At 41.5% G+C, this 25,566-nt stretch overlaps 2 protein-coding genes across 2 annotated transcripts in view; both read left to right on the top strand.

Moving 5' to 3' along the window:
• The first annotated feature begins 2,263 nt into the window (after positions 1-2,263).
• LOC104967150 (uncharacterized) lies at positions 2,264-17,201 on the top strand. The gene is made up of 4 exons (XM_010796566.1): positions 2,264-2,790; positions 3,780-3,917; positions 4,144-4,275; positions 17,021-17,201. Exons 1-4 carry the CDS (start codon positions 2,630-2,632, stop codon positions 17,199-17,201), a joined length of 612 nt encoding a protein of 203 aa, XP_010794868.1. The 5' UTR covers positions 2,264-2,629.
• Positions 17,202-18,479: 1,278 nt separating this feature from the next.
• LOC104967149 (sodium/potassium-transporting ATPase subunit alpha-1-like) overlaps positions 18,480-25,566 on the top strand; it is a gene marked incomplete at its 3' end in the record, with an annotated part of 8,282 nt that continues 1,195 nt past the window's right edge. Inside the window, 12 exon segments of the mRNA XM_010796565.1 lie at positions 18,480-18,606; positions 18,945-19,055; positions 22,025-22,084; positions 22,805-22,906; positions 23,055-23,156; positions 23,234-23,347; positions 23,482-23,616; positions 23,730-23,847; positions 23,934-24,202; positions 24,289-24,597; positions 25,132-25,266; positions 25,400-25,566. Of these exon segments, the coding sequence (XP_010794867.1) occupies positions 18,595-18,606; positions 18,945-19,055; positions 22,025-22,084; positions 22,805-22,906; positions 23,055-23,156; positions 23,234-23,347; positions 23,482-23,616; positions 23,730-23,847; positions 23,934-24,202; positions 24,289-24,597; positions 25,132-25,266; positions 25,400-25,566 (1,634 nt within the window).

Here is a 25,566-nt window from a genome sequence, read left to right as displayed (position 1 = left end):
GTCCTGTCGATTTGGTTTCGTAGAGAAATACGAAGTAATGTACAATCATTAACACTTGGTGAAAAATCCGTAAACAGACTTACAAAAACGACGTTTTATAAACATACTTTTTCTACTTAAACGACATATGAAATTTCTGCCATACTTTAATATGAAGTTATTAATTATTATTAAATTATTACTAGTTAATATTTTAGCCTTGTGTTTCAACTTTGAGTAATACCAGGAAGGTACCGCATTATTTGTTACCTCATTTATTCTAGATCTAGTGGTCCACAGGGGTAACAATAAATCTGAACATCCCGATGACCGGTCAATAGGATTATTAAGTTACCACGTAGTCTTTTCGCTATGTTTCTATTTGAAAAATGTGGTAAATAAGTACAAATAATCAGGTTCTCACGAACAATACATTTTTGATAAAATCGAATGTAATTGTATAACATTTTGATAAAATCGAATGGTATGTCCCGAATTTGTTATTAGTGTTTCTTCTCGATCTGTTATATCAGTAATATCAAACATGTAAATTTTTGATAGGAAGAATTCGGCTCCACTAACTGGTTCAATTTAAACTGGCGGAAACGTCCCATTGGTTTCAGTGTACCTAAATAAGATTTCCGCAGTTTACAGACAAAGTCAAAGTTCTGTATAAAGTGAGTACATAACTGGTTGTGTATATAAAGACAATTACACAGCAAATGTACTATCGACGAACACAGAACACGGCGAGGAGCTCGTTAAAAACATGTGTGTTAAAAGGGACTGAAAGAAAATAAATAAACAGTATTAAAGCTAGTCACAATGTCGAAAACCGGTACCTAAAACGTTCTTCAGCGAGAAAACTCAAGGGTAAAAACTTTGGTTACATCCACATGACGGATGTACAAAACAGTATGAAGACACTACGTAAAACGTGGAGCCTGCGTGAAGCACCGTTTTACAGGTGCGGGTTTTTTGACGATAATTTAGTGTATGTAAGTTATAAAGAAAATGATAAATTGAAAAGGTTACTTAGTGAAATTTGTTGAAGATTTCACGAGTTGTGATGGTCTGTAGTTATTAAAAGTCCTAAAATTGGAAATTTACGAAAGAATAAACTTATAAAGTAAATAGAAATTTTTTTTTAGATATGATTATTATGATATTATATTTATTAATCATGTACTTGAAACCACGAATAATTAGAACTAACAGTTTCTAATCGTTGTTTATAACTGACAAAATAAAAAATGCGTCATAGCTATGATGGATGTACTTGTTTGAAGAGGTTAGTGTTTTTGTGGGGGTTTTTTGGTGAGAGATTTTGTATGGGAATTTAGGGGGAGGGGTATGGAGTTATATAAAGAAAGAATTTTTGTTACTTAAGGAGTTTATTGATTTGGCTATGAAGTTGTTGGGGATGGTTAAGTGTAGTAACAGTCCTAATAAATGGGAAATTTACTTGTTGGGGAAATTCTAGCGGAGCAAATTATTGTGTTTGTGTTTTTATATAATGAGATTTATTTATAATTAAAGAGAGTGTTTTTACGAGTGACTGAAGTAAGTTTTGTTGTTGGATAGACAGTTTGATGTAGGTGTATAGTGGTTGAAGATATAGGCTTTACGTTTGTTTTTTTTTTAGGTTTTTGCTGAGTGGGTTTGTGGTTTGTTGGTTTGTACGGCTGTATTTTATCGCTTTGTCTCATAGTGATTATGGGGTTTAGCGTGTTTTAGCGCGTGCGAGAACTCTAGTTGTTTACACCATAACTGTTATATTCCATGGAATGCTCTTAACATCCCGATAGCAATGCATATATTAAATGCTTTGACAATAAACACATAAAACAATTTCATCTGTGGAAGCTGTAAAAAGCACGACCAATCATTTTAGCCGGTTAAAATAACTGGATGGCTCATTGGTCATGTGCGCGTTCGTGTCGTGTGTGTTGGAGGAGGGGCTCTGAAGGAAGGAAGTCTGAAGGAAGAGGCAGATTTGTTCCGGTTTTGTACTTTCAAATTCTAGCGCACTCGAGCTGGTTTCTCCAAAATTACATACCCCACCTTTAACTAAGACATGTATTTCTATGTCATCAGTTTGCTTGTTTAAAATGTATTACTGTGCCGTCTTAGAGCATATTGCCTGCATTTTCTGTTCCTTTTAGAATAGATTTATAATTTTCTGTTTTTTTTATGCTTTCTAATGTATGGTTGTTAATATTATACATTTAAATAAATAAATAGTTTATTAAAATAGATGGTTGCATCTATGGTTGTAACTACTCCAATTCGCCAGGTGGCGCTCTGATGACATCATCACCGACTGTCGACCAATCATCGGTGACTGGCAGTTTGAAGAAGAAGCGGGTCCATCAGCGGATACATTCGGGATAATAATTAACGACATACAAAAATAGACTATAGCTACCAATCATGGAAACGGGCAGAAACATCTGACTTTATGTATTTTCTATGAGTTTCTCCGATCACTGTTGATCAATTTTATCTGGGCCTTGATAGAATAAGCACAGTTTACAAAAGGTCGAGCTATTTGGCTATAGTTAACGGTCGGTCGGCAACGACTAGTGCATTTGAACTCCTTTGCCCGTTAATATCACTTTAAGTTTCGTTAATATCTATAATCGTAAACATGAATCCAACACTGCCGGTTTTTATGAAAACATACGGTGGGGAGAGGCGAATGGTGCCCGCCTGGTTCTTACCGGATAACCGAAAGAGAGACTTCGACAGCACACGCTCAACAGACGGGGACAGCTTCGTCGCTGAACCCTCAAAACCTCCGAGGAACAGGTGACGTTATGTTCATGTCGACGATCTAATGGAGAAACTTTATTCAGTTAAATACTCAGAGGTGGGAGAAGTACTCAGATCTTGTACTTGAGTACAGAGTGTAGGAAATTAGGATACTCTGTTACCAGAGTGTAGGAATACTAAGTCCTGCATTCCAAAGGTTACCCAACTAACATTTCAAAATGTATTGGCATAACAATATGCTTAAAGTACCAAAAGTACTCATTATGCAGATCGGCCCATATTATAATGATATGTATTTTATATCTTGATTATAATTACTGATGCATTAAAGTGTCATTAAAGCTGGTAAAGGTGCAGCTAGTTTTAATGACTTTCTATACTGCATGGTAGCTTGTAGATGTATTCCAGGTGTAACTAAAGTCTGATTTAAGGGTTGATTATATTTCATATTATTAATCCAAATCTGTAATGTAACTAAAGGCGCAACATACATGTAGGGGAGTAACATTACATGATTTACCTCTGAATTGTAGTGGAGTAGAATTACAAAGTAGCATAACATTCTAATGCTCAACTAAAGTACAAGTATCTTCAAATTATACTTAAGTACAGTACATCTACTTAGTTACTTCCCACCTCTGTGAATACTGTTATTCTTTAATGACTAACACTAGCATGACCAATATATCATAATGGTTGATTACTTTGCTTATCACACATGGCAAATAGTCAGCTTATAAATCAAACAAAACTATCGTACACACATTTCATTAAGTGACAGTCCAGCCAAAAGCTTGCCCATCATAGAGTATTGACAAGTACTTAAAAATGTGCAGCTCAGTCACTTACAACATTTAAGTAATCCTTTTTAAAAATGTTTATCTGAGTAGTATTTTAGTAGACATGAAGAAACACACATGGCATATTTCATTTTGTAGAAACAAGTTGGCTACTGAAATACGCAAGGCTCATACTCATCGGCTATTGTTTCAACTAACTTGTTCATCCGTTTTTTCTTGTCATAGAGAGAAGAAGACTAGTGTTGCTGCTCGTAGAGAGCGGATTCCTGCAAAAAAAAAACAAAAAAAAAATCTGACTGAGAGGAGCTTTAAGGAGGAGAATATCCCCTGTCCTCAGCGTTCTCTGAAGAGCAAGACAACCAGGTGTGTGAAAAAAAAACATGTCTTGCAATGCAGTAATATTAATATTTTACATTAATATACATTTATCATAAGTTAACTGTAAAGAAATATTAGTTAATTCGACATATTATCCTTGAGTTTCTTTGCATTGTTTGATCGTCTTATTGTTTTTTTTTCCATGACATGCTTTCTTTTGCTCCTCATCCTCCCTTGCTTATTGGTTGGTTTTAATATTTTTTGTTGTCAGTGGTAGAGCAGTCCGTTCTGCCAAGACAAAAGCCCTGTTACGTCTGGTAGACACCAGCAATGATGAAGAAGAGAACATCAGCACACCCTCTTCTCTGTGTCCTCGGCCCGCTCAACAGATCAAGAAAACCAGGTCTGTACAAACAAGGATTTTCTGCATGATCAGAGCTTCTGGTTCTCTTTTTTATGTTACTAGAGCAGTTTCTGCGAGTAGACTTTAGACATTGCCTTCCATTTAAACAGCAACTTGCAGGTTAGAGACACCAGTGAATAAATGTGTAGGAAAATGATCCATAAATATACACTACAGTGACATCTGGCGTCGTTTTTGTAAGACATTTTTTACTTCCGCATAAAAAAAGCCTCCCCATGTGACCCCCCACCTGTGACGTCACATGGGGGAGAGCGGCCGGTCTAACGTAATTTAATAAACATGGATCACAATGCTAGTTTTGACACAGAAAAGGTTGAACATGTATATTCAAATGCATATGACGGACCACAACCATATAATTATGAGCTTGCTATACGTCCAAGAGACCAGGAGCAGCCAAGGATTAGAAGAAATAACGGCCATCGGAGAGAAATGGAGCTGTGGTGTGAGGAGAACCAGTGGAGAACAGGGCAGCTGTCTTGGTGAGTGACCGGCGTTAGCTACCGTTAAATGTTAGCTAACGTCAGTCACATCACAACATTGTAAAGTTAGCTCATATATCAGGCTATAAACTAAAGCAGTATTGATAATATAGTAACGTTACTGGCAGGACTGTTGATACTGATCCATAACTAATGCGCAAGTATCGGCCGTATCTCGCGTTACCTAACTCAACTCCACACTACATCTTACGGTGCGGCGTACCGGAGGGGAGAGAGAGAGGAGCGAACCCCCCTTCGCTCCTCTCTCTCTCTCCCCCCTTTGCTCCTCTCTCTCTCTCCCTCCTTCGCTCCTCTCTCTCTCTCCCCCCTTTGCTCCTCTCTCTCTCTCCCTCCTTCGCTCCTCTCTCTCTCTCCCCCCTTCGCTCCTCTCTCTCTCCCCTCCGGTACACCGCACCGTAAGATGTAGTGTGGAGTTGAGTTAGGTAACGCAAGATACGGCTGATACTTGCGCATTAGTTTCTGTTATGGATCAGTATCAACAGTGATGTGACTGACGTTAGCTAACATTAACTGTAGCTAACGCCGGTCACTCACCAAGACAGCTGCCCTGTTCTCCACTGATTCTCCTCACACCACAGCTCCCTCCGGGAGAGAGAGGAACGAAGGGGGGGAGAGAGATGTAATACGGTTTCCTGATAAATGTTTTGTTTGACAGGNACAATTGGTGGCTGACTAAATACTTTTTGCCCCACTTACAATTTACAATTTCAGAATCAAACAATTATGAGAGCACTCTCATAATAACATAACACAATCAGAGACTGGATATATCCCCCCCTCTCTCTGGTGGGGGAATTACGAATTGAAATTACGCGCGCGCCAAAAGTTTTTATTTACAAGTATAAGAAGTAAGCAGAGGACACCGACCAACCACTGGAGAGGGCTGTCTTGCTCCGCCGCATCTACGCAGCTGTACAACACACACACACCTAACACACTGTACCACGCCACAACCCCTACAAAGCGTGACCACACACACGCTAACACACTGGTACCACACACACCTAGCACACATGTACCACGCACACACCTTACCACACTGTGCCACACACCACCTACACCACTGTACAACACACACCTACACACTGTACCACACACAACCCTCCACAAACTGTTACCACGCACACCACCTACACACTGTCCACCACACCACGTTACACACTGTACCCACACACACCTACCACACTGTACCACACACCACCTACACACTGTACACGGACACACCTACACACTGATACCACACCACACACACACTGTACCCACACACACGCTACACACTGAGACCCGTCTGTCCGCCGCATCGACGCACTGTACAGCATACACACACCTACACACTGTACCACACACACACCTACACACTGTACCACACACACCTACAGCTCCTAAAGCATAATCAGGCTACAGCCGTTGTGTATTTTATTATGTGAAGCACTAAAAGGTTTTAGAAAAATATCGACTCTTTGTTTGTAGATATCTACTAAACTACAGCAAATACAGAGGGTAATGTAGGCATGTTATACTGAGTGATATATATTTTACACACTGCTCTGCTTTCTGCACGGACCTCACAGCTGTTCTCTCTGGAAACATTGCAACGCGATGAAAGCAGTTTCTAAAATAATACCCAGGGGATGCATGCAGAGCTGTCATTGGCTGAGATAAGTCCGGCCGTGCGTAACCCCTCCACCGTTCCCGGAAATGCATCCGTGGAGGAGCCGTGGAGGAACCATCAGTGTCTCCTCGGTTAGAGCTCCTCCAGAGAGCCTCCTCGACGCGCGATGCTCGGTCCTCGAAGTGCATTCAGAGAAATGAGATGTCCTTCAAAATGGCGCGCTGAAATTCATTTCCGGGTCACTACCGGAGGACCAAGGAGTCGAGGAGGGGAAATTTGAGTATTGAGAAACCTCTATTCTCAAGCAACCATTTCGCTTCTCATGCACTGATTCGCTAGCTGAACAGCCAATCAGAGTGATTTCTTTGTCCGACTGCCTGTGGCCGATGTTGAATCGGCCGTGCGTCGGCCATGAAAGGCCAAATAAGGCGTGTCACGGCCGACGGTGCGGGACACACCAAATTGAGTTTGGGCGACAGGGCACGCTTCGTCGTCCGACTAACGAAAACGGCCGATTTCGGCCTGGTGTGTCAGGGCCTTTAAGTGCATGTTAATGGTCTGCAAAGACTAAAATCCCTGTGTTCCCTTCAGAGGGAGTTTCTCTCCCACACACTTGCTCTACTTCCCTCTACTTCCCCCAAAAAACTGCATACAATTCCTTCATGATTCATCCCTGAATTGACATATTTTACAACAGATGTAGTATTTTCCATTACCTGGATATTCATTGTCATACTAACTTACTCATTGTACATGTTATTACATAATTCAACACTTAAAGACAAGGCAGGGTGTATGTATTTTGTGCAAGTTTGTCTAATCCTCATGTTAAGCTCTGAAGAAGAGCTCAAATCACAGCATATCTGCAGATCTGGATGATACGCCATAGTATATATATAGTATATAGAAAAACCCCTGAGGGCACATATTAGTTATTTCGAAGTATTATATCTAAAAATACTAATCAAAACACATGATTGATCTGTTCATGTCTCTGCAGGCTGAACCTGTCAAGGAATGAATAGGTTACAAAACACATTTACTTTCGAATTTCACAATATGTTAGTTATTTACAAGCAGTGCCCCTAAAAAAGCACATTTTAAGAGAATAAGGCAAATCCTTTCGTGTCCCCTCGAGCATTGCCATCTGTTAAAGATCTGGTTTAACTGGATTTCTCTGTCTCAAGCCGTTGAATTCTGCTGAGCCTGTCAAGTTTTACAGTCGAGTGAATATGTGTAGTTTGTAGATACAGTGTGGAAATACTGTACCCTTATACGAGAGGAGCTCATTGTTCGTGACTTGTTTATTGTAAACAAACGGAAGCTCACATATCTAGCTCTAGTTGTGCTCTTGCCTCCTTCTTCTATGAGCGATACAGATGATGAGAAATATCGTAATTGTTTTTTACAGTCGGTGTGCCAGTTATCATTTAATGTTGGCAAAAGTCTTAGTATTAATCCTCTCTTGGCTTGCTGAGGCTTGACTTGTTGTCTTTGAACAGTGTAGGCAAATGTGTTTGTGGCTTGAAAGCATTTTAGGGGAATTAAAGGCTTAATATAAATATCATGGAGGCAAAGAAATATTAAGCTAAAAAAAAAAAATGTCATGATAAGAGTAATAAATGTCTTGGATAGAAACACCTTAAAGCCTTGTCTGAGTCAGTTTGCGAGAAAAAAACTCCTCATTCAAATGCAAATGTTGTTTGTTTGAAAAGGCCCCATTCACAAGTCTCCGAGGTGTTGATTCTTATGATAATATGTTTAGTAAATCCCTACTGACCAGGTTTGTTTTAATCCAGGTTTAATTGACTACTTTAATCTCAGCAATTAGGTGTAATTTATCTGCATATTCCCCTATCCACAGTAACAATTTTTTTGAACCCATATCGATCAATATTATAACCTGAAATATGGCAGATATCTTCTTTAACATTGCATAAATATTTCTTAGCTTTGACTTTGAAGGGCAGTCAAGAAGAATTCACACAGCAGCAGCCACCAGTTGTATTTTGGTCAGTGGAGGATTAGTCCGGTGGGAGGTGGTGTTGCTTTCGATGGGATAGGCTGCAGCATGCAGGGTGGAGGGAGAGGGGGGGTCTGTATGTCAGTTAGCCTTTCAAGGCTGTGGGTAATGTAAATATTAGTGTTGTCATGTATAGGTGTGTGGGAGGAAAGGGGAGTTTTTAGACTGGTTGGCTAGTTTTCATCATATTTGATTCGTATCATCAAAGACCCTCTCTTTCCTGCTTTCATCCCTTTTCCCATTATAGTGCTGTCCACTGCTAACTCTGATCTCTGTGTGTGTGTGTGTGTGTGTGTGTGTGTGTGTGTGTGTGTGTGTGTGTGTGTGTGTGTGCACTGGTAGTTTTCCATGAGGGAAGGTTGTGCGGGCCCCAAGGGAAAGTCTTCACGAGGGGAGGAGTCAGCAAAGGAATTCTGTGTGTGTGTGTGTGTCAGTGTGATTATGATAATGAAGAGGGAATGCAGAGGGAGGTAAAGGTGTGGGGGTGTATGTGAATGAACTCCTGTTGGGTAATAGCAACTGTAGAAGGGAAGCGGAAAACTCCAAAGTACATAGTGTTTTTTTTTCTGTCAGGGAATAAAGTTATATGGCACAATCTGCAAAACAAAGTGTCACGCAGAGAACTGGGAAGATCACTCTGCCGTGTCACTTCTCAGTTTGAATTGTATTAAAAGTTTGTGGAAGGACTCGAGAGGCAGGAAGGAAAGGGAACGAGAGGTCAGTAAAGTAGAACTAGACGGAGGAAGAGGAGGACATGCAGTCCGATAGAAAGACAAAGAAATGGTTTGTTTTGAGACGCCAGTGTCCTTTCCAAGGACAAGCAGACATGCCACTGCCGTCATGTGACTCCTCCTCTTCCTCGCCTCCTCCACTTCTTTCTCCTCAACTCCTCCCTCTGCAACTTCCACTTGTCCCCCGTCTGACTTTTTTCTCTCAGCTTGCTAACTTTCTTCTAGCTCTGCTGAAGTGGAGCTGAATGTAAAAAAAGGCTTCCTTCAGCAATTGTAGTGAGGAAAGACAAGTTGAAGGCAGCCACTATTTCCCTTAGCTTACTCAACTCATTCTGTGTGTGCTTCCTAAAGAAACTACAGTAGGCTATAGGGTCCTCCCCTAAACAGGCTCCGTTAAAAACGTCAAACTAAGTAGAGTATATGTGATGCTGTTAGATGGTGTGGAATAAGCTGATTGTGACCCAACTGTAAGCTACTCCTGCTCTGGAATTTCTTTCTACCGGTTTGAAAACTTCCCGCTGACCTTTGAGCCAGTTGGTGAGCAGAGGTCCTGCGGCTACAGGGAAGAGAAAACCAGTTTCGCTTTGAATGACAGTTACAAGCAGTGCTTTAATTTTTGAAAGCCTCAGTTAAAAAACACAAGAAAGCTCTGGATCAAATGATGTTAACACTGCACACCACGGACAGTAAGCTGATGAGGCAGATATGACTCGTTATGCACTCAAATCGTTTTTCTAAATATGCTTGAGAATCACATTTTCACACATTGTACTCCTCCCAGTTGTCGTAGGGGTTACGTTTAATTCTATTTTGATCTTGTTACAATTAGCTTTGGATGCACATTAGCAGCCTTTATCTAGCTTCAGGCAAAACATTTTAAAAGCATAAACGTCACCTTGGTTTTAAATGAACAATGATGTCATTTTTGTTTTGCTTAGTGCGACCATAATGAGTAAGTAGCAGCGTGTTGTGGCCAGTCTAATGACAGCATACAGTATAAAGAAGTTTACTTAGCTGCGAAATCTGTGGATGTTTTGATAGCATTAGGAGGAGACAGATTTCTAACCACAGACTCTCTTATCAGGAGACTAAGGTCATGACCCCGTAACAATTTCTGATGATGCTCATTTTGAGTCATTCACCAAACCAGACAGATACATAGAGAATCACATCTTCTGAGTTTAAAGGGAACAACATTCACATTTTGCGGACACTTCTATGCGTGTGAGCAAACTCAGTGTGCGTAGATGCTCGGGTGTACACAGTACAGTATGCATGCGTGAGTGTGTGGGACACAGTGAGGGGGACAGTGGCTCTTTGTTGCCGTTGCCAGGGTGTTGGATCAGCCAGACTGGCAGTGCCTACAGGGACTCTTTTCTTTCTTTATCCTTTCATTCACTCCTTCACCAGTTTGCTTTTGGCTTTACTGCATTACATAAAGAATAAAGTGTAAAATAAACGATGTGTGGGAATTTTTTTTCCGATTTCTCTTTTCGAAAACTACTGGCAAACTCAAACACTTTTCTTTTCGAGGAGTCTACATTGTTTCACAGAAACACACAGAATGCCGGAAAACATCTTGGGAAATCTGAAAAGTTGGCCTTGGGTTAGGTCTGTGCTCTCCAATCTATAATTATTACAGTTTAGAAGATAACACCATGTGTACTGGATATCGTTTTACGATTTATTTTTCACTTTCTTTCATCCTGTGACAGGGTGTCTTACCTGTCCCTTGGCTAAGAGACAAAGATTTCAGGGTTATAATTAACCCTAGCAGGCAAATCTGGTTATTTCCACAACAGGAAAAGTTTCAATATCTAGATCAAGATGGGCATGCACAATTATATGAGGAATAAATCCTGATGAAGCCTGCTGGCACGGTTATGACTTTATGATTTTAATACGAAGTTATGAAAAATAAGGACGCTAGCCTCCCAGTGTGAGAGGATTTTCTGCCGGGTAAAGATACAAATCAAACTCTCAAAGTGTATGATGTAATGGTCAGTGAAACCTAAAGGGAATCAAGCTCGTGGGAAAAAAAGTTTGTCTTTCAAATACCTACTTTGACGCTTTACATTGACCTAAACAAAATAAATAAAACAATAATGATTAAACAATTATCAGAAAGCACATATCTCGCTATGTCTCTTTGGCTTTATTTCTCAGTGATGCAAATTAGTCGCTTTTCGGCGCTTCCCGCTTTTTTAACGCTGATTTGGGTGACTTGTGTAATTCGTGGAGAACCGAAGAGTTTTCGTTTTTTGGGGGGGGGGGTCCGTCCGTCCGACTTACGGACAACTTCTCACTTCAAAAAAGAAGAAATCTAGATCGCAAAATAATTAAACAAGCGAGTGCCTGTTTTTCCTGGCCAAGGACAGGTTCCTTGAACACAACACGAGCGTAACGTGGTTATGTCTCGTCTGAAAGGAGTAACGGAGAGCACCGGGACGCCGCTCCAGCTCTTCAAATATTGCAGTACCCATAAGGGGCCGTACACATGCCGCAGTGTTTGCGAGGCTGTGTCTTTAGTTGTAAGCACAGTGGCGATCTGTTGTTATTAGCATCTGGTTAGCTAGCTATGCTAACGAATTTAAAGAGCTTTTCCACAACCAGGTGGAAGAGAGCTCTCTCCTGAGAGGCTCAAATAACCTCAAGCTCAGTGAGTTTAAGGCACACCTTGATATGATCATTATAGTTATTAATGAGACATTAGAGACTAAATTATTAACAGGTATAAAATACTATATGACAGTAACAAAAAAGTTGTTAAACATAACAAGAATAGAGTTTGAAAGGGGAGTGATTTGTAAAATATCCCAAAAGAAAAATCTGCTTACAGCTCTGTTTCATATGGGTGTTGATAGATGTGTCCATAGATCTCCTCATGTTGCTCTCAAAGTGCACCAGATTGATGCTTTTAACTTCAATATTTAAAAAAAAATCTGCCCCCGGACCCCCTACGTCTCACATGGGTAGGATACCTAAATACATTTGCACACATCTTGTGTCCTTATCTTTCTGTTTTGGTGGTCATGCCACAACCGCGCACGTGAATGCATGCGTCAAACATGAGTCATGGTAAGATATCTGGATTAAGAGATTGCTTTTTCTTTGCACAGGATGAAAGAAAGGCCAAATGAATGGGCTGTGATTTTAGTTTTTTTAAGCAGAGGTTGAGTTCAATAATTTGTACGCCCCTCGGAGGATGTTGTACAAATTTAAAGGAAAAGGGTTCCCTACCCCTGCTGTAAATAATAATAAAAACCCTTGATTTATAACTTAACATCTCTGTCTCCTATTGATCTGAGTAAATTATAAAGAACAGCCAGTTAATTGAAGGATTATAGCACAGGCCTTTGTCAGATGGTATATTACGCTGTTTTTTTTCTGCTTCGAATAGTTCTCTCTTTTTTCACCATACGTGTGTTTGCATCACTGATTTCTCCTCCTTCCCTCACTTTCTCATTCATCTAATTGCATCCGTAATCCTTGTGCCAGATTAGAGGGACGTGCAGGACCTCTGTGTGTGTGTGTGTGTGTGTGTGTGTGTGTGTGTGTGTGTGTGTGTGTGTGTGTGTGTGTGTGTGTGTGTGTGTGTGTGTGTGTGTGTGGGGGGGTCTGCATAAACGATGCATATATCTCTGTCATCATCATCAACCAAGTGGAAACCGTCAAGAACCCAATTTACTGGCGGCCCACATTTGCACGAGGAATGTGATCGGACAGCTTGTGAAGCAACCAAAGCAAACCTGAGCGTCTCCATGGTGCCACGGTGATGTCATGATTGTTGTCCAAGCTTACTTTGATTACAATTTTGATCTATCAGCTGTTGTATCTCTTGCTGACGTCGGTGATTTGGATCTGCAGCAGTTTTCCTTTGATATAAAAGCCCACCTTCATAATTCCCGCCTGCTTTCCCTTTAATTGAAGCTGGCCTGGAAGGAACCAGGTTTTTTTTGGCACATGTTCGGATCTATAAATAGCACCAGTCTGTCTTTTGTGTCTTCCCTTTTCGTTCACAGCATGCCCTGGCTGTCATGTGTTTTTTACAATGTGCATGTGCCTGGGCTTCTACAACTGTGGATTTCTGTTCAAGTTAAACATGTAGAGTGAGAAGGTCATGGGTTAAATTACTTCCTGTTTGACTCCTATTGGTCGTAAGTTGATTGTGACATTCAAATGTCTCACATTAAGGCGTTTTGTGTATTAAAAATTGAGACAGAAAGCGACTGTCAGAGGCATTATGGCTTGGCCCTTTATCTTTGTGTCTTATCGACTGCTTTCTCCTACTGTCGTCACCTTTATCTGTGTTTTTGACATATTTTCAAGAAGAAGGATGTTGGACCTTGACACAGAATTACACAGTAGCAGACAGGCGAGAAATCTGGGGTTGATGAGAGTCACACATCTGGTATCCATGGTGTCAATGTTATTACCCTTAGCTGTGATTTTTTTTTTTTATAGGACGGTTATTTCAATTTCTTCACAAAGCCCTTGATTCTTTATTACGTTCTGGTTAAAGCGGTAATCCTCTAGCACAACATACATTTTCAAACATTGAAATGTGAGAAGCTGGGCGCTAAGAGTCAACAGAAAGATTCCACTTTCCCTATACACAAACACCTGGGCTGAGAATTTCGAGCAGGTGTGTGAAGTCTCTTTTTGGGACCAAGTCTCTGACTATGATGCTTGCTAGATTTCTTGTTTTCCTCAGTTTTCTCTTGAATTGGGTTTGCTCTGAAACCCCAAAAACTATTGCTGGTTTGTTTACGTGCTTTATACAACGGCAGATTAGTGATGGCATTGGCACTTTAAGCATTAAAGCTGCCAATAACAGTGTTGTGCGTCATCGTAGTAACAAGGGCAAGTGTCACCAGCTAATGCTCCATATTTTGGGATAGCATTAACAGTTGGTTGTTCTAACACATTGTTCATGTTTTCGAGCTATGATATAATGCTGTTTGGTCATTTTCATTTCAAAACAGTTTGGAGTATAACAAAATGGTGGATTAATACGTCCATAGACTCATACTTTCTTCTCGTCATGTAGCTGCTATAAGACCGCTTCTGCTTTCACCTTCTGCTATGGTCTACTAGCTTTCTATAACAAATTGTCTGAACTGATGACACTGCAAGTTCAACAGAAGGAAGAGAGAGTCGGTCTACTCCCTCCGTCAGTAAATCAAACGTTTCACTAAACTTCACGAACTTCATTGTCTTCTTTGATCTGATTAAAGTAGACAGCCAAGTCAGTTAACACACTTGCTTACACATTGCTAAAATAACGTGGCCATATTTGACCCGTACCCCCTCCGAGAGCGGTCTGAGTCTCAATGTGTCCTGGTTGTTTTCACAACATAGCTGACCATTGTGATCACAATAGACTGATGTTAATGCCAGGTCTAAACAGGGCCGTTGTTATGTTATGCATTTGCAGCCTTTACGCTGTGATGACAGGCTGATTTAAAGGGGAACTTTGAAGATGGAAGAATTTACAGCGTCCAGGGACAGAGTATGTGAAGGGTCATGTGAGAAGCAGCGTGACGATTGTACGCGGAGAAAGGCACGTTAATCGCCTGGGAAGCGTACTAAACAGCTGCTATTTGATCGTTTTGAGTCTACAGTTGTGGTTGTTAAAGAAATACTGTTGTGCTTTTACAATACTGCAGTGCATTGTGGGAGTCCTGGAAGCTCAGTGGGCTGAGAAACACTGCATGAAATGTGGTGGGATGGATTTTCACTCCTGGCTGTGGTTAGTCACTTCCTCGCTACTGCCTTCCCCAATACTCCCCATTGTTGTAACATAACCATAATCCAACAATAATATCTCAATATTCCAAAAGTCACAATGTTTTTGAAATCTTGTGACGGCAGCTAGAGAAGACAATACATGTTAGTCTGTGTACTCCCCCCTGAAGGAGGAGGAATGTCTTTGCGCGACAAATGTCCTCCCCATGTGAACAAAGGTTCCCACTGTCCCCCCCCCGCAGCACAGCTCAAATAACAATGAAAGTAGCCAGGGCATATGTTGGTGCCACTCAAGGCCGTCTAGTTAACATTTGTGTAAAAGTCTACCTCTATAGTTATTGATTTGGTCTAACCAGTGTTGATTGCAGCCTTGCCACTGTATCCAATATAAGCGATTGTGCATAAACTTAAATCACTCTCAGTTTAAGGACATGTGGCAGCTCTCTCGGATAATGTCTGGTATCAGAGCAATAGCCTCTGCAATATCTCATTGACATTCGTTTTTACAAAATTGTTTATTTTGAAGCAACATTCCAGAATAAGGCGAGACTGCTCAGTGAACACACGTTTTTATCTTTGCCAAATCAACTTTAGACAGCCTGTCCGTATCAGAGTGTAATTAGTAACAATGGAGTCATCATCTCTCCATTTGTGTCAATCAGTGCTGGGCTTCTGTCAAATAATAACAGAATGCTGGTGGTTCCGGTTAGATTATTAAGCATTTTGAAAGGCCCCTACGTCACACTTGGTCTAAAGTTCAGCACAGCTTGAATACTACAAGGGCAATATGCAGCCAAGTGAAACATTTACAAAGCACTTCCATAAACACATTTTTAGGGAGAAGACGGTTTACTTTTAGCTCAGACTCCTATAGCCAGAATGATTTATAGCTTTTGAATGTTCTACAGACTCAGAAAGAATCAGGAGAACGGAAAGAAACAGATTGTTTCAAAATGTAACACAAAGCTATCTGCAAAGTCTGAAAACTTTTTGTATTAAACCTTGAAATGAGACTCCATTGTGCCCTATGTCTAGAAACATCTAATGCTAATATGTTGCATTTGTTTTCTATAATGATATCACTGTTACTCCCTGTGTTTATACTACAGTGACATTCCAAAGGCCATGTTTTACGTCTTCAGCTTCCTCACTGTGTATGCATAGCAGAGCATTGTTTTTGGTTAAACAAGAACGTAAACTGCATTAATTATGGGGCTGAAGCCCTCCGTCACACATTCAAACTATTGATGGGGGGAAAGACATCTCTGCCGCATGGGAGGTCGATTTCCCACATAATTAAACTAGCTCAAATACAAATCCTGCAAAAAGGAGATTGTAAACAGAAATGTGTTTGAGTAGAAGGTGTGGCCACAGCTTTTGGAGACAGGTGCTGGAAATATGTTCCCGCACATCCACAGCTGTTGACATGTTGGGCTGTGGAGCACATGTTGTTAGCATCCCAATGCTCTTCAGCGCGAGAAAGTGCACCACAATCCAGTTTCGATGGGCTCTATTGTGTTGTGGCAAGCTACAGCTATTGCCTGGTCATATACACCACGGGAACAAAACATCTCATTCTTTTGGGGTGAACTGTCCCCTTAAGGGTTTTTCAACCTTAACTCTTGCATAGCCTTCTTCTTTCTATTGGATCTATTTCACCCTCATGAATAGAATTAGAACACATTGAATTCAATACACTGCTGGTTGTCCAGGCCCCTTCTCCACTACAATTGTTAGGGACATGTTGAACTTTTTACTCACAGCTTAAGTTACTAGTTACTTTAATTGTAATGCGTAAAAAAACACAAATTCTATATATTAGATTATAAATTCAACTAGCAAAATGTTGCTGAATTATTGAATAATGATTTTTTTTATATAAATAAATAACCAGCATTAATAATCTTTTATGTAATTTTATAATTTATTTATTATTATTATTATTATTATTATTAGATGTTCTTGAATTGGGTATATTTAGCTGATTATGCTTACTAACCGGACTGTTCCTTGTACCATAGTCTTACTGTGTGGTATCAGTACTTTTATGAATTATGTCAAATATCTGAATACTCCTTCCACCTGTGACACCCTCCTCCCTGCATAGTCTAGTGACTATAAACAGTAGGAAGTTTACTACAAACACATCCAACAACCCCCACCAGCCCGCCAACAAGGACGATCCCTCCCCTCTTCCCCTCTTCCCCTCTTCCCCTCCTCCGTCTGCCTGCGAGGTTTCAATGAACAGGAAGAGCACTTCATGGTTTCAGGGCACGTCAGGGTCATGAGCTAAGGTGGCAGCCATAGATAACAGATCAAACAGGGGCTAATAAGCTGTAGCTCTCCGGCACAAATATATATGTTATACTTCTTTTTGGGGTTGAGCTTTCCAGTACCAGCTTGAGTTTAGAAAACCCTTTGTCTGTTCAAGGACACAGAGTATGTCAGGGGCATTAGGTGGTTCAATCATTCATTTAAAAGCCTCTCAGTTAAACTTTATGGCGTTGCTTAAGATTTCGGTTAGGAACACTAAGGTGGGGCTTACTAGTGTAGCTGTTTTCAGTTCCTGGTAGTGCGTCTAATTAAATACAATTTAATGAATTTCCTTTTTTTTGTAATCGCTGATCGTTGCCAACTTGAACAATGAAATCTGACCTGAACTCTTAAGAGATCTCTCCACAAACATTTATTTTTTGCGTTTCTCATGATGATTAACGTATATTAATCCTTGTGACACTGTATGGGTGCTGCATGCAGTCAGTCAAGGACCTTTTTGAGTGTTGTAGAAGTGTGAATGTATGCTTAACACAATGGGTTAGCTTCATGAAACACATTCCAGTCACGGTCTTTTGACTTTCCCCCAGGTGAAAGGACTTTAGAATCAATGACATGGTATTTTTGTGCAGGGCATATTGACCTGAGACAGAGAGGGAAAGCCAAAGGATCAGTGGATTCCTCCCATTGCATTCCACTTGTTATCTTTGCTATGAGCAACCAACTTCTCTCTTGGGAAAAACACAGCTTCTTCTCTTTCGGTGCTAGTTAGTAAGTGAGGCACTTGAAGAACTAGTTCAGCTTTGGGTAATCAGTCACCTGCGGAAGTGGACTTTCACCTTTCTAGCTCTGATTTTATTTCTCCATGTCTGTCATTCACTATCTTGCTTTTTTTAGTTGCGGACGTCCCCTGTTTGTACTGTAAACTAATACAAGTTCTGAAGGGCGTTCGAGTCGTCCGCCCCACCTACCCGGGTCAGAAAAAAGCAATAGATGGGAGTAAAGGAGTAAGAGTGAAAGAAGAGGAAGGGAAGCGGTGAGAACAAAACCAGGAAGTTGAGCAAGAACAACCCCTCCCCTTTTGTCCTATACTCCTCCGTTACTAATGCCCACCCCACACCTCCTGAACACCACCACTCACCTGTCCAGTTTCCCCCCTTTTCCACCGCCTCCCCCCTCTCCCCCTTCCAAAGCTCCTCCTCTCGGGGCAGGTGAGCCAGTAGGCACTATAAAGGGTTGGCTAATGTGGAGCAACCTATCTTCTCTGCTCGGGGTAGTGCGGAAGAACAGGAGGCAGAGAGAGAGAGAGAGAGAGTGGTGTGCGAGAGAGAGAGAGAGGCGGAGTAGGAACATTGCAATTTTTAAAAAGACAATTGGATTGCCTGTTCTCAGACTTGCGTTGCAACCATGGGGCTGGGAGTAAGTATTGGAGCTTTGTCACATGCTTTGGACTCGTTTCTCAGATTCTTTAGGTTAAGATTAAGCTGGTTATGTGTTTCCCTTTTGAGCCTACACTCAAGTTTTTCTCTCAAGTTATTGCCTGAAGTACTTTTCCAAATTGGCTGTGAACTTTGAGGGAACTCTTTTAAATTGGAAACTTTTATGAGAGTTATTCACAGTCCTTCTGACAATGATTAACGCAGCTTGTTTGAACAGCAACGTTTACACTGCTCTCGGCTCTTGCAATATAGGAGGAAGCTGCAGAGCAAAATTACCACGTGTGCTCATGTTATTTTGTCTCACTTTCTTCAATTCAGCGAGGGAAAGAGGAGTACAAACTGGCAGCCACGTCAGATGGCGGGGACAAGACCTCCAAGAAAGCCAAGGCGCTTAAGAATATGGAAGAACTCAAGAAAGAAGTTGACCTGGTAAGTGAAAAAAAACTTTAAATAAACCTATAATTGTCCTAAATACTTGTGTGGAGCTATTTCAGTAACTCAAACCCTCAAACGTGTTTTAAACTTTCAAAATCCGTCTTCTAACTGAAATGAACAGACATTAAATAGAACGACCTTGTTGAACTTGAACAGCATGTCCTCCCGTTAACATATTTTGCCTGATTCAGACCATGTTGGTCACTGTAAAGCTAAATGTACGGTCACAGCCATGACACAGTCATGGCTGAGACAGACCGCTGCTTTGACCTCATGGCTAGTCACATGAGATGTAACCGTCTGCCCCGTATTTCATAAAGATTGCTACTTACACCCCACGCATGTACTGTCACATGTCATTAAGGAGTTCGCAGCCATACTTAACTTCTAAGTCATGCTTATGTGGATTAGTTTTCTACGCTTAGAGGCTCTGTTGTCATTATTTTCTTCAGTTTCTCCAAACACTCACTTTTACTGCCGCCTGTAAACGTTTATTATTCTGCTTCTTAGTTCTTTACAAACTCTTAGATCACGTGTAGTCATTTATAGCGGCAGAAACTAAAGTGCAGAGTTCGTGCATAGAGTTTCTGGTGGTTTCCTGTGTAAAACAGTCACCCAATTTCCACTGGTGTCAGCGTTTTCTCAGTCTGTATCTGAAGCTCTCAGAGGTCATTTCCCAAGGTCACTCTTGCATTAACTTCATCCCCTAGTTAATGAGAAGGGCTAATTAATCATGTCAAACCACTTGCTGTTCTGAAAAAAAATCATTTATTTAAGTTGTTAATAATGATTTAAGTTAAATTATCTCTACTTACTACTGTAAAGTTTACCAAACAATATGTTCTCACTTCTGTGTTTAGCCGTAAACTAAAGAATGTCCTCTTCAAGACAAAGCGTCTTTTAACTCCCATAGGAACGTGTCCTTCACAAGGTCAGTTCACAAAAGGCACATTCAGGTGTCATGTTCATCTCAAAGCTCGAAAGCAGACATTACTGAAAACTAGTGAAAGATTTGATAATAACATTATAATCCATTTCTGAACATTTTGCTGTATTATAGACTTGTCTTTGACTCTCACAAGGTCATCAGTTGAAGGGGCAGATTAATGCTGTCAGTTTGTGGCAGGTATGCCAAAGTACAACAAACTGCAATAACTTGGATGCTGTGGCTTGTGGCCAGTTTTAATACTAAGTGCAACTTTCTCCACATTCCAGGCTCAATGTCACCCAGCAGGTCACAGAGGACTGCAGGTTATTAGGCAGTAAAATACGCATCGTGGTGACATATTAATGATAATTGTTCTCTTGTTCTTAACTAGATCTCAAAGTCCTACAGCCGCTGAAGGACACCTCAATGCCATAGCAGCCGTATCGCCAATAGGCCATAACCTCCCTAGCATATCATTTACTGGGGTTAACAGCAGGCGGTGTCTTCAGTGACTCTCATGCATTGTTTTTCAGAGAGTTTGGAAAAATTGCTGATTCTCAGATTTAAGCTAGAATTAAAGAATAATTGACCAGTAGTAAACCAGTAATCGGTTGGCGTCTTTATGCCGACATGTTAATGATTATTGCACCATCATATTTGCGGCATCGTACAATTAAATGAGGTGACAAAGTCCAGCTAAAGACAACAGTAGCTATCCCCATGGCAACATAACGCTGTGATCAAATGTGACAAAGTCCAACATTAAATGCTAATATAGAATTTGACAACCTCAATAGTGTTTGGCCTTCAAGACATGATCCAAATATGAGCCGTAATAGTGATTTTCCTCTGTTGGCTGAAATAATGGCATGACGGGAAAAACTGCAATTTCACCAACTTCCTCCACTAATCTTGAGTATGCATGAATGTAAAGTAACTTAGTTCTTCCCTTACAGCTTAGGACCTCCCATTTTTACAATGTAAATGCATTTCTCATACAGTGGATGTGAAATATTTACCATAAAAGGTCAATGTAAGCTTGTACTTCAATAATACAATGGGTCCTTTAGTGGTGTGAACTGACGCCTCATTCATTCCCTCATTCAGTCATTCATTCATGGGGCTCCAGTAGAGCCAGGAACACATCACCCATCTTTCAGCACAGATCATGACATGGGAGTCAACAAAATAACCATGCTATATGTACAACAAGCTCAACATTACTTTACAATAATGATAACAATTTCCTACATGACACACGTAAATAATGATAGACTCGTTGTTAGGATGTAGCAATCTGTGCAGCTTAAAAACAGTCATGCAATACTGAGATGGAAAATTCCACACCAGTCTATCACAACAATAATGTTTCACTTATGTGAAGGTGGTAAAAACACTTTGGATGTTTCACTCTTTCGCATTTGGTATAAAGATCACAGTATGGCAAAAAAAGAAAGAAAGGTGGGAGTCAGATATTATTGCAGATCACCCAAATGACACGGGAATAATCAGTATTCATCACTGGCTGTAGGCGTTATTCAACAAACACAGTGTGGGCACGCCAGCTTCTCTGGTTGTTCGTTTGCAGATCCACCGCAATTTGAATTTTCATCCCCCGGCTCATTTCAAGATCAACAGATAGCTACTTCATTTGACGACTCTGGTATTGACGTGAGTTCGGCTTTACCCAAAACACACGAGCGCTACTCCGGCACACATCAGTGCATCAGTGGTTGGATGGTGTGTTTCATTCAGCAAACAGTTTGAATGAGTCCAAACGCAACCCAGCTTAGCTCTGGTTGTTTGGCTGCCACTTCTCTATCATCAGCTGACTCTCAACGTCTGCTTCAACTAATCTTAAAATCACACTGTACGGACCGGCGTGCGTTCCCTAATCCTGATCAGATGGCCCATTTTGCCTTGTCATCTTTATGTTCCCCCTGTGTCCCTCTGAAAGACAGGACATTTTTATAATCCTCAAAGGAGATAATATATGCATACTAAATGTCTCACAATGTCTCCCCCCTCTCCATAGGATGATCACAAGTTAACCTTGGATGAACTGCACAGAAAATATGGTACCGACCTTTCCAGGGTGAGTAGTCTGCATTTGTGTGTGTTTACTTTTTGAGTGTGTGTGTGTGGGAGCCACAGGGAAGATCTCCCTGTACAAACTGAGGTCAAAAGCACACAAATAGAGGCAAGGAAGATATGTGGGTGGACTGACCCTCTTTCACATTGTACAAAAAGCTATGGGCTTTACCAAGCACCACACACTTTATCCCATTACACAACCCGATACAGCCCAAAGCTAGCCAAATGCTTGACTGATGCTGATTATCCACTGAAATCTGAGCTGTCTGCCCCAAAACAAAGACTTCATTCACACAGGAACACCGGTAGCAACCAGAAAAAAAAGAAACCTTCAGTCAAACTCTACTTTTAAATCTTCAAGTTTTTAACATTTGGAAAACATGACCTTGTTGACACTCTAAATGATAACAGAAAGAAGCCGGTTATCCTGTCTCTCACACTGTGATACCACAAGCTGCTAACAAAGTATTTGGTCTTATTATGGGCTTGTGAATGAAGGAAGCAGTCATTTTAGGATTACTGACATTTTTTCTTTCTGTGGATGTGTTTCCGATTGTTTTAACCCTACTTTACTTCCTGAAGTAAAAGCGAGATGTTTACCTGGAAGACCTGTTTTTATAGTGTTTCCCTGCACTAAACTCTCCTCACGGGTTTAACTGCATGAAAGTACGCATGCTATTTAAGCTGACATAGCTAAACCTGTTTTTCACGTGTCTTTTAGGGTCTCTCCAACGCCAGAGCAAAAGAGATCCTGCTTCGAGATGGCCCTAACGCCCTCACACCTCCCCCCACAACGCCTGAATGGGTGAAGTTCTGCAGACAGGTAAAAGTGACTTCTTCCCAGCAGGAAATACCCGTTCGGGAGTGCAAGATTTACCATGCAAAACCTTAGTGAATTTGCATATTTAATGCAAACGAACTGAGATCCTATGCAAGATGGAACTTGAAACTTGATGTTGTTTTGTTCGCAGCTGTTCGGTGGTTTCTCCATGCTGCTATGGATCGGTGCTCTCCTCTGCTTCCTGGCTTATGGTATCCAGGCGGCTTCTGAAGATGAACCCGCCAACGATAACGTAAGGAAACGTTTCCTAGAGTGTGATATTCATCAAAGAAAGATTCAATGACTAACATGCTTTTCTCTCCTATGCAGTTGTACCTGGGTGTGGTGCTCTCTGCTGTCGTCATCATCACTGGATGCTTCTCGTACTACCAAGAGGCCAAGAGCTCCAAGATCATGGACTCCTTCAAGAACCTGGTCCCACAGGTGAGCTTTTCCTGACTTTTGTACCTTTAAATAATTGTATTATGTGCAAAATGGCTTAATGTTTAATATCCAGTTGCTCAAAATGTTCCATGAATTTCACTCAACACTAATCATTTCACCTTTTGTTCGTATAGCAAGCCCTTGTCCTCCGTGACGGCGAGAAGAAGAACATCAACGCTGAGGAAGTGGTGGTTGGAGATTTGGTGGAGGTGAAAGGTGGTGACAGGATCCCTGCTGATCTACGTGTCGTCTCCGCTAGCGGCTGCAAGGTGCGAACCTGAAAAACTTGTTGTAATCAGATTTCATGGGCATTGTGGCTTGAAACAGCACATAGGCTTCTTTACATCTGATAATGAACGCTGACATCATTTTCATTTCTCAGGTGGACAACTCCTCTCTGACCGGTGAGTCAGAGCCTCAGTCTCGTACCCCCGACTTCTCCGCCGACAACCCTCTGGAAACCAGGAACATCGCTTTCTTCTCCACCAACTGTGTTGAAGGTAGAGATCTGACAATTAGCCGACAAGACAAAATCCACCGGGTCATCGTTTTCTCTCAACTACATCACCTCCGTTTCTCTCTCTAGGTACTTGCAGAGGAGTCGTCATCAACACCGGAGATCGTACCGTCATGGGTCGTATCGCCTGTCTGGCTTCCAGTCTGGATGGTGGCAAAACTCCCATCGCCAAGGAGATCGAGCACTTCATCCACATCATCACTGGCGTGGCCGTCTTCCTGGGTGTCTCCTTCTTCGTCCTCTCCCTCATCCTTGGGTATGGCTGGCTGGAGGCCGTCATCTTCCTCATCGGTATCATCGTCGCCAACGTGCCAGAAGGTCTCCTGGCCACTGTCACTGTGAGTTGTAGTGTACACCATTTCTGTATCATTTCTCTGAATATATTATCAGTGTAAAGTGTTTAATACTTGGTTTCTGTCTGTAGGTGTGTCTGACCCTGACCGCTAAGCGCATGGCCAAGAAGAACTGCCTGGTGAAGAACTTGGAAGCCGTGGAGACCCTGGGCTCCACCTCCACCATCTGCTCCGACAAGACCGGCACCCTGACCCAGAACAGGATGACCGTGGCCCACATGTGGTTCGACAACCAGATCCACGAGGCCGACACCACGGAGAACCAGAGCGGTGCCACCTTCGACAGGAGCTCCCCCACATGGGGCGCCCTCGCCAGAATCGCTGGCCTTTGCAACCGCGCCGTCTTCCTGGCAGAGCAGTCCGGAGTCCCCATCCTGAAGGTAAGATGCTTATTGCAGTAAGCCCTCAAAAAAAAGCTCAAGGTATTCCACTTAAAACCTGCTAAAACATAGCAGAGTGTCCCCTGATCACCTCATGGAATACTTTCCCTCCTTATAACATTTTGTTTTATACAATACCCATGTGATTGCTGAGATGCAGAAACTTTGTTTGGGGGTGACTTGGCAAGAAGCTTTTTGGATACCAGCAAAATAAAGATGCAGCGAGGCTTCACTACAAATCTTTATAAAAAGCACTCAAAATAATTGAAGGCCTTTTCAGAAATATAAAGCTGCAGCTATAGCAAGAAGGTGGCTAGACAGACCCATTGATTTCATTCTAACTGAGTACTGACTAGTCTGTTTCTACAAAGAAATACAACAAATTGTTTTATGAATGCTATCCAAAGTGTTGTTTTTCTCTCTGTGTTATGTCAATATTCATGCACAGTATTATAAAAGAAGAAATACTAATTATGTCGACATTTTGAGTCAAACCCACTCATCAAACACTTTGTCGTCTGCTTAAATAAACAGAGAGATGTAGCCGGTGACGCCTCAGAAGCTGCCTTGCTGAAGTGCATTGAGCTGTGCTGTGGACCCGTTGGCGACATGAGAGAAAAATACTACAAGGTTGCTGAGATCCCATTCAACTCCACCAACAAATACCAGGTAAAACCCCATTGGTTGTACATTTGAAGTGGGACATGTTGATTTACGCCCTCTAGTGGTTGGGTTTGATTATGTCTCTGCTTCTTTGGAATCAGGGCAAGTCATTAAATCCACTCTTCCTCTTGTCCTACAGCTTTCCATCCACAAGAATGCAACACCTGGAGAGTCCAAACAGCTGCTGGTGATGAAGGGCGCCCCAGAGAGGATTTTGGACCGCTGCTCCACCATCATGATGAACGGCAAAGAGCAGCCTCTGGACGACGAGATGAAAGATTCTTTCCAGAACGCCTACGTTGAGCT

This window comes from Notothenia coriiceps, unplaced genomic scaffold (genome assembly GCF_000735185.1).
Source record: "Notothenia coriiceps isolate Sejong01 unplaced genomic scaffold, NC01 NC01_scaffold00037250, whole genome shotgun sequence".
Taxonomy (NCBI): Eukaryota; Metazoa; Chordata; class Actinopteri; order Perciformes; family Nototheniidae; genus Notothenia; species Notothenia coriiceps.
This window is presented reverse-complemented; position numbering and strand designations above follow the sequence as displayed.

What these genes read in the sequence shown, in the direction of transcription:
- LOC104967150 (XM_010796566.1), top strand. Translation starts at nt 2,630, where the DNA reads ATGAATCCAACACTGCCGGTTTTTATGAAAACATACGGTGGGGAGAGG. An exon ending in CTGAAGAGCAAGACAACCAG is followed by an intron (nt 3,918 to 4,143) that starts GTGTGTGAAAAA and finishes TTTTGTTGTCAG; the next exon opens with TGGTAGAGCAGTCCGTTCTG. An exon ending in CAACAGATCAAGAAAACCAG is followed by an intron (nt 4,276 to 17,020) that starts GTCTGTACAAAC and finishes CTCCCTGCATAG; the next exon opens with TCTAGTGACTATAAACAGTA.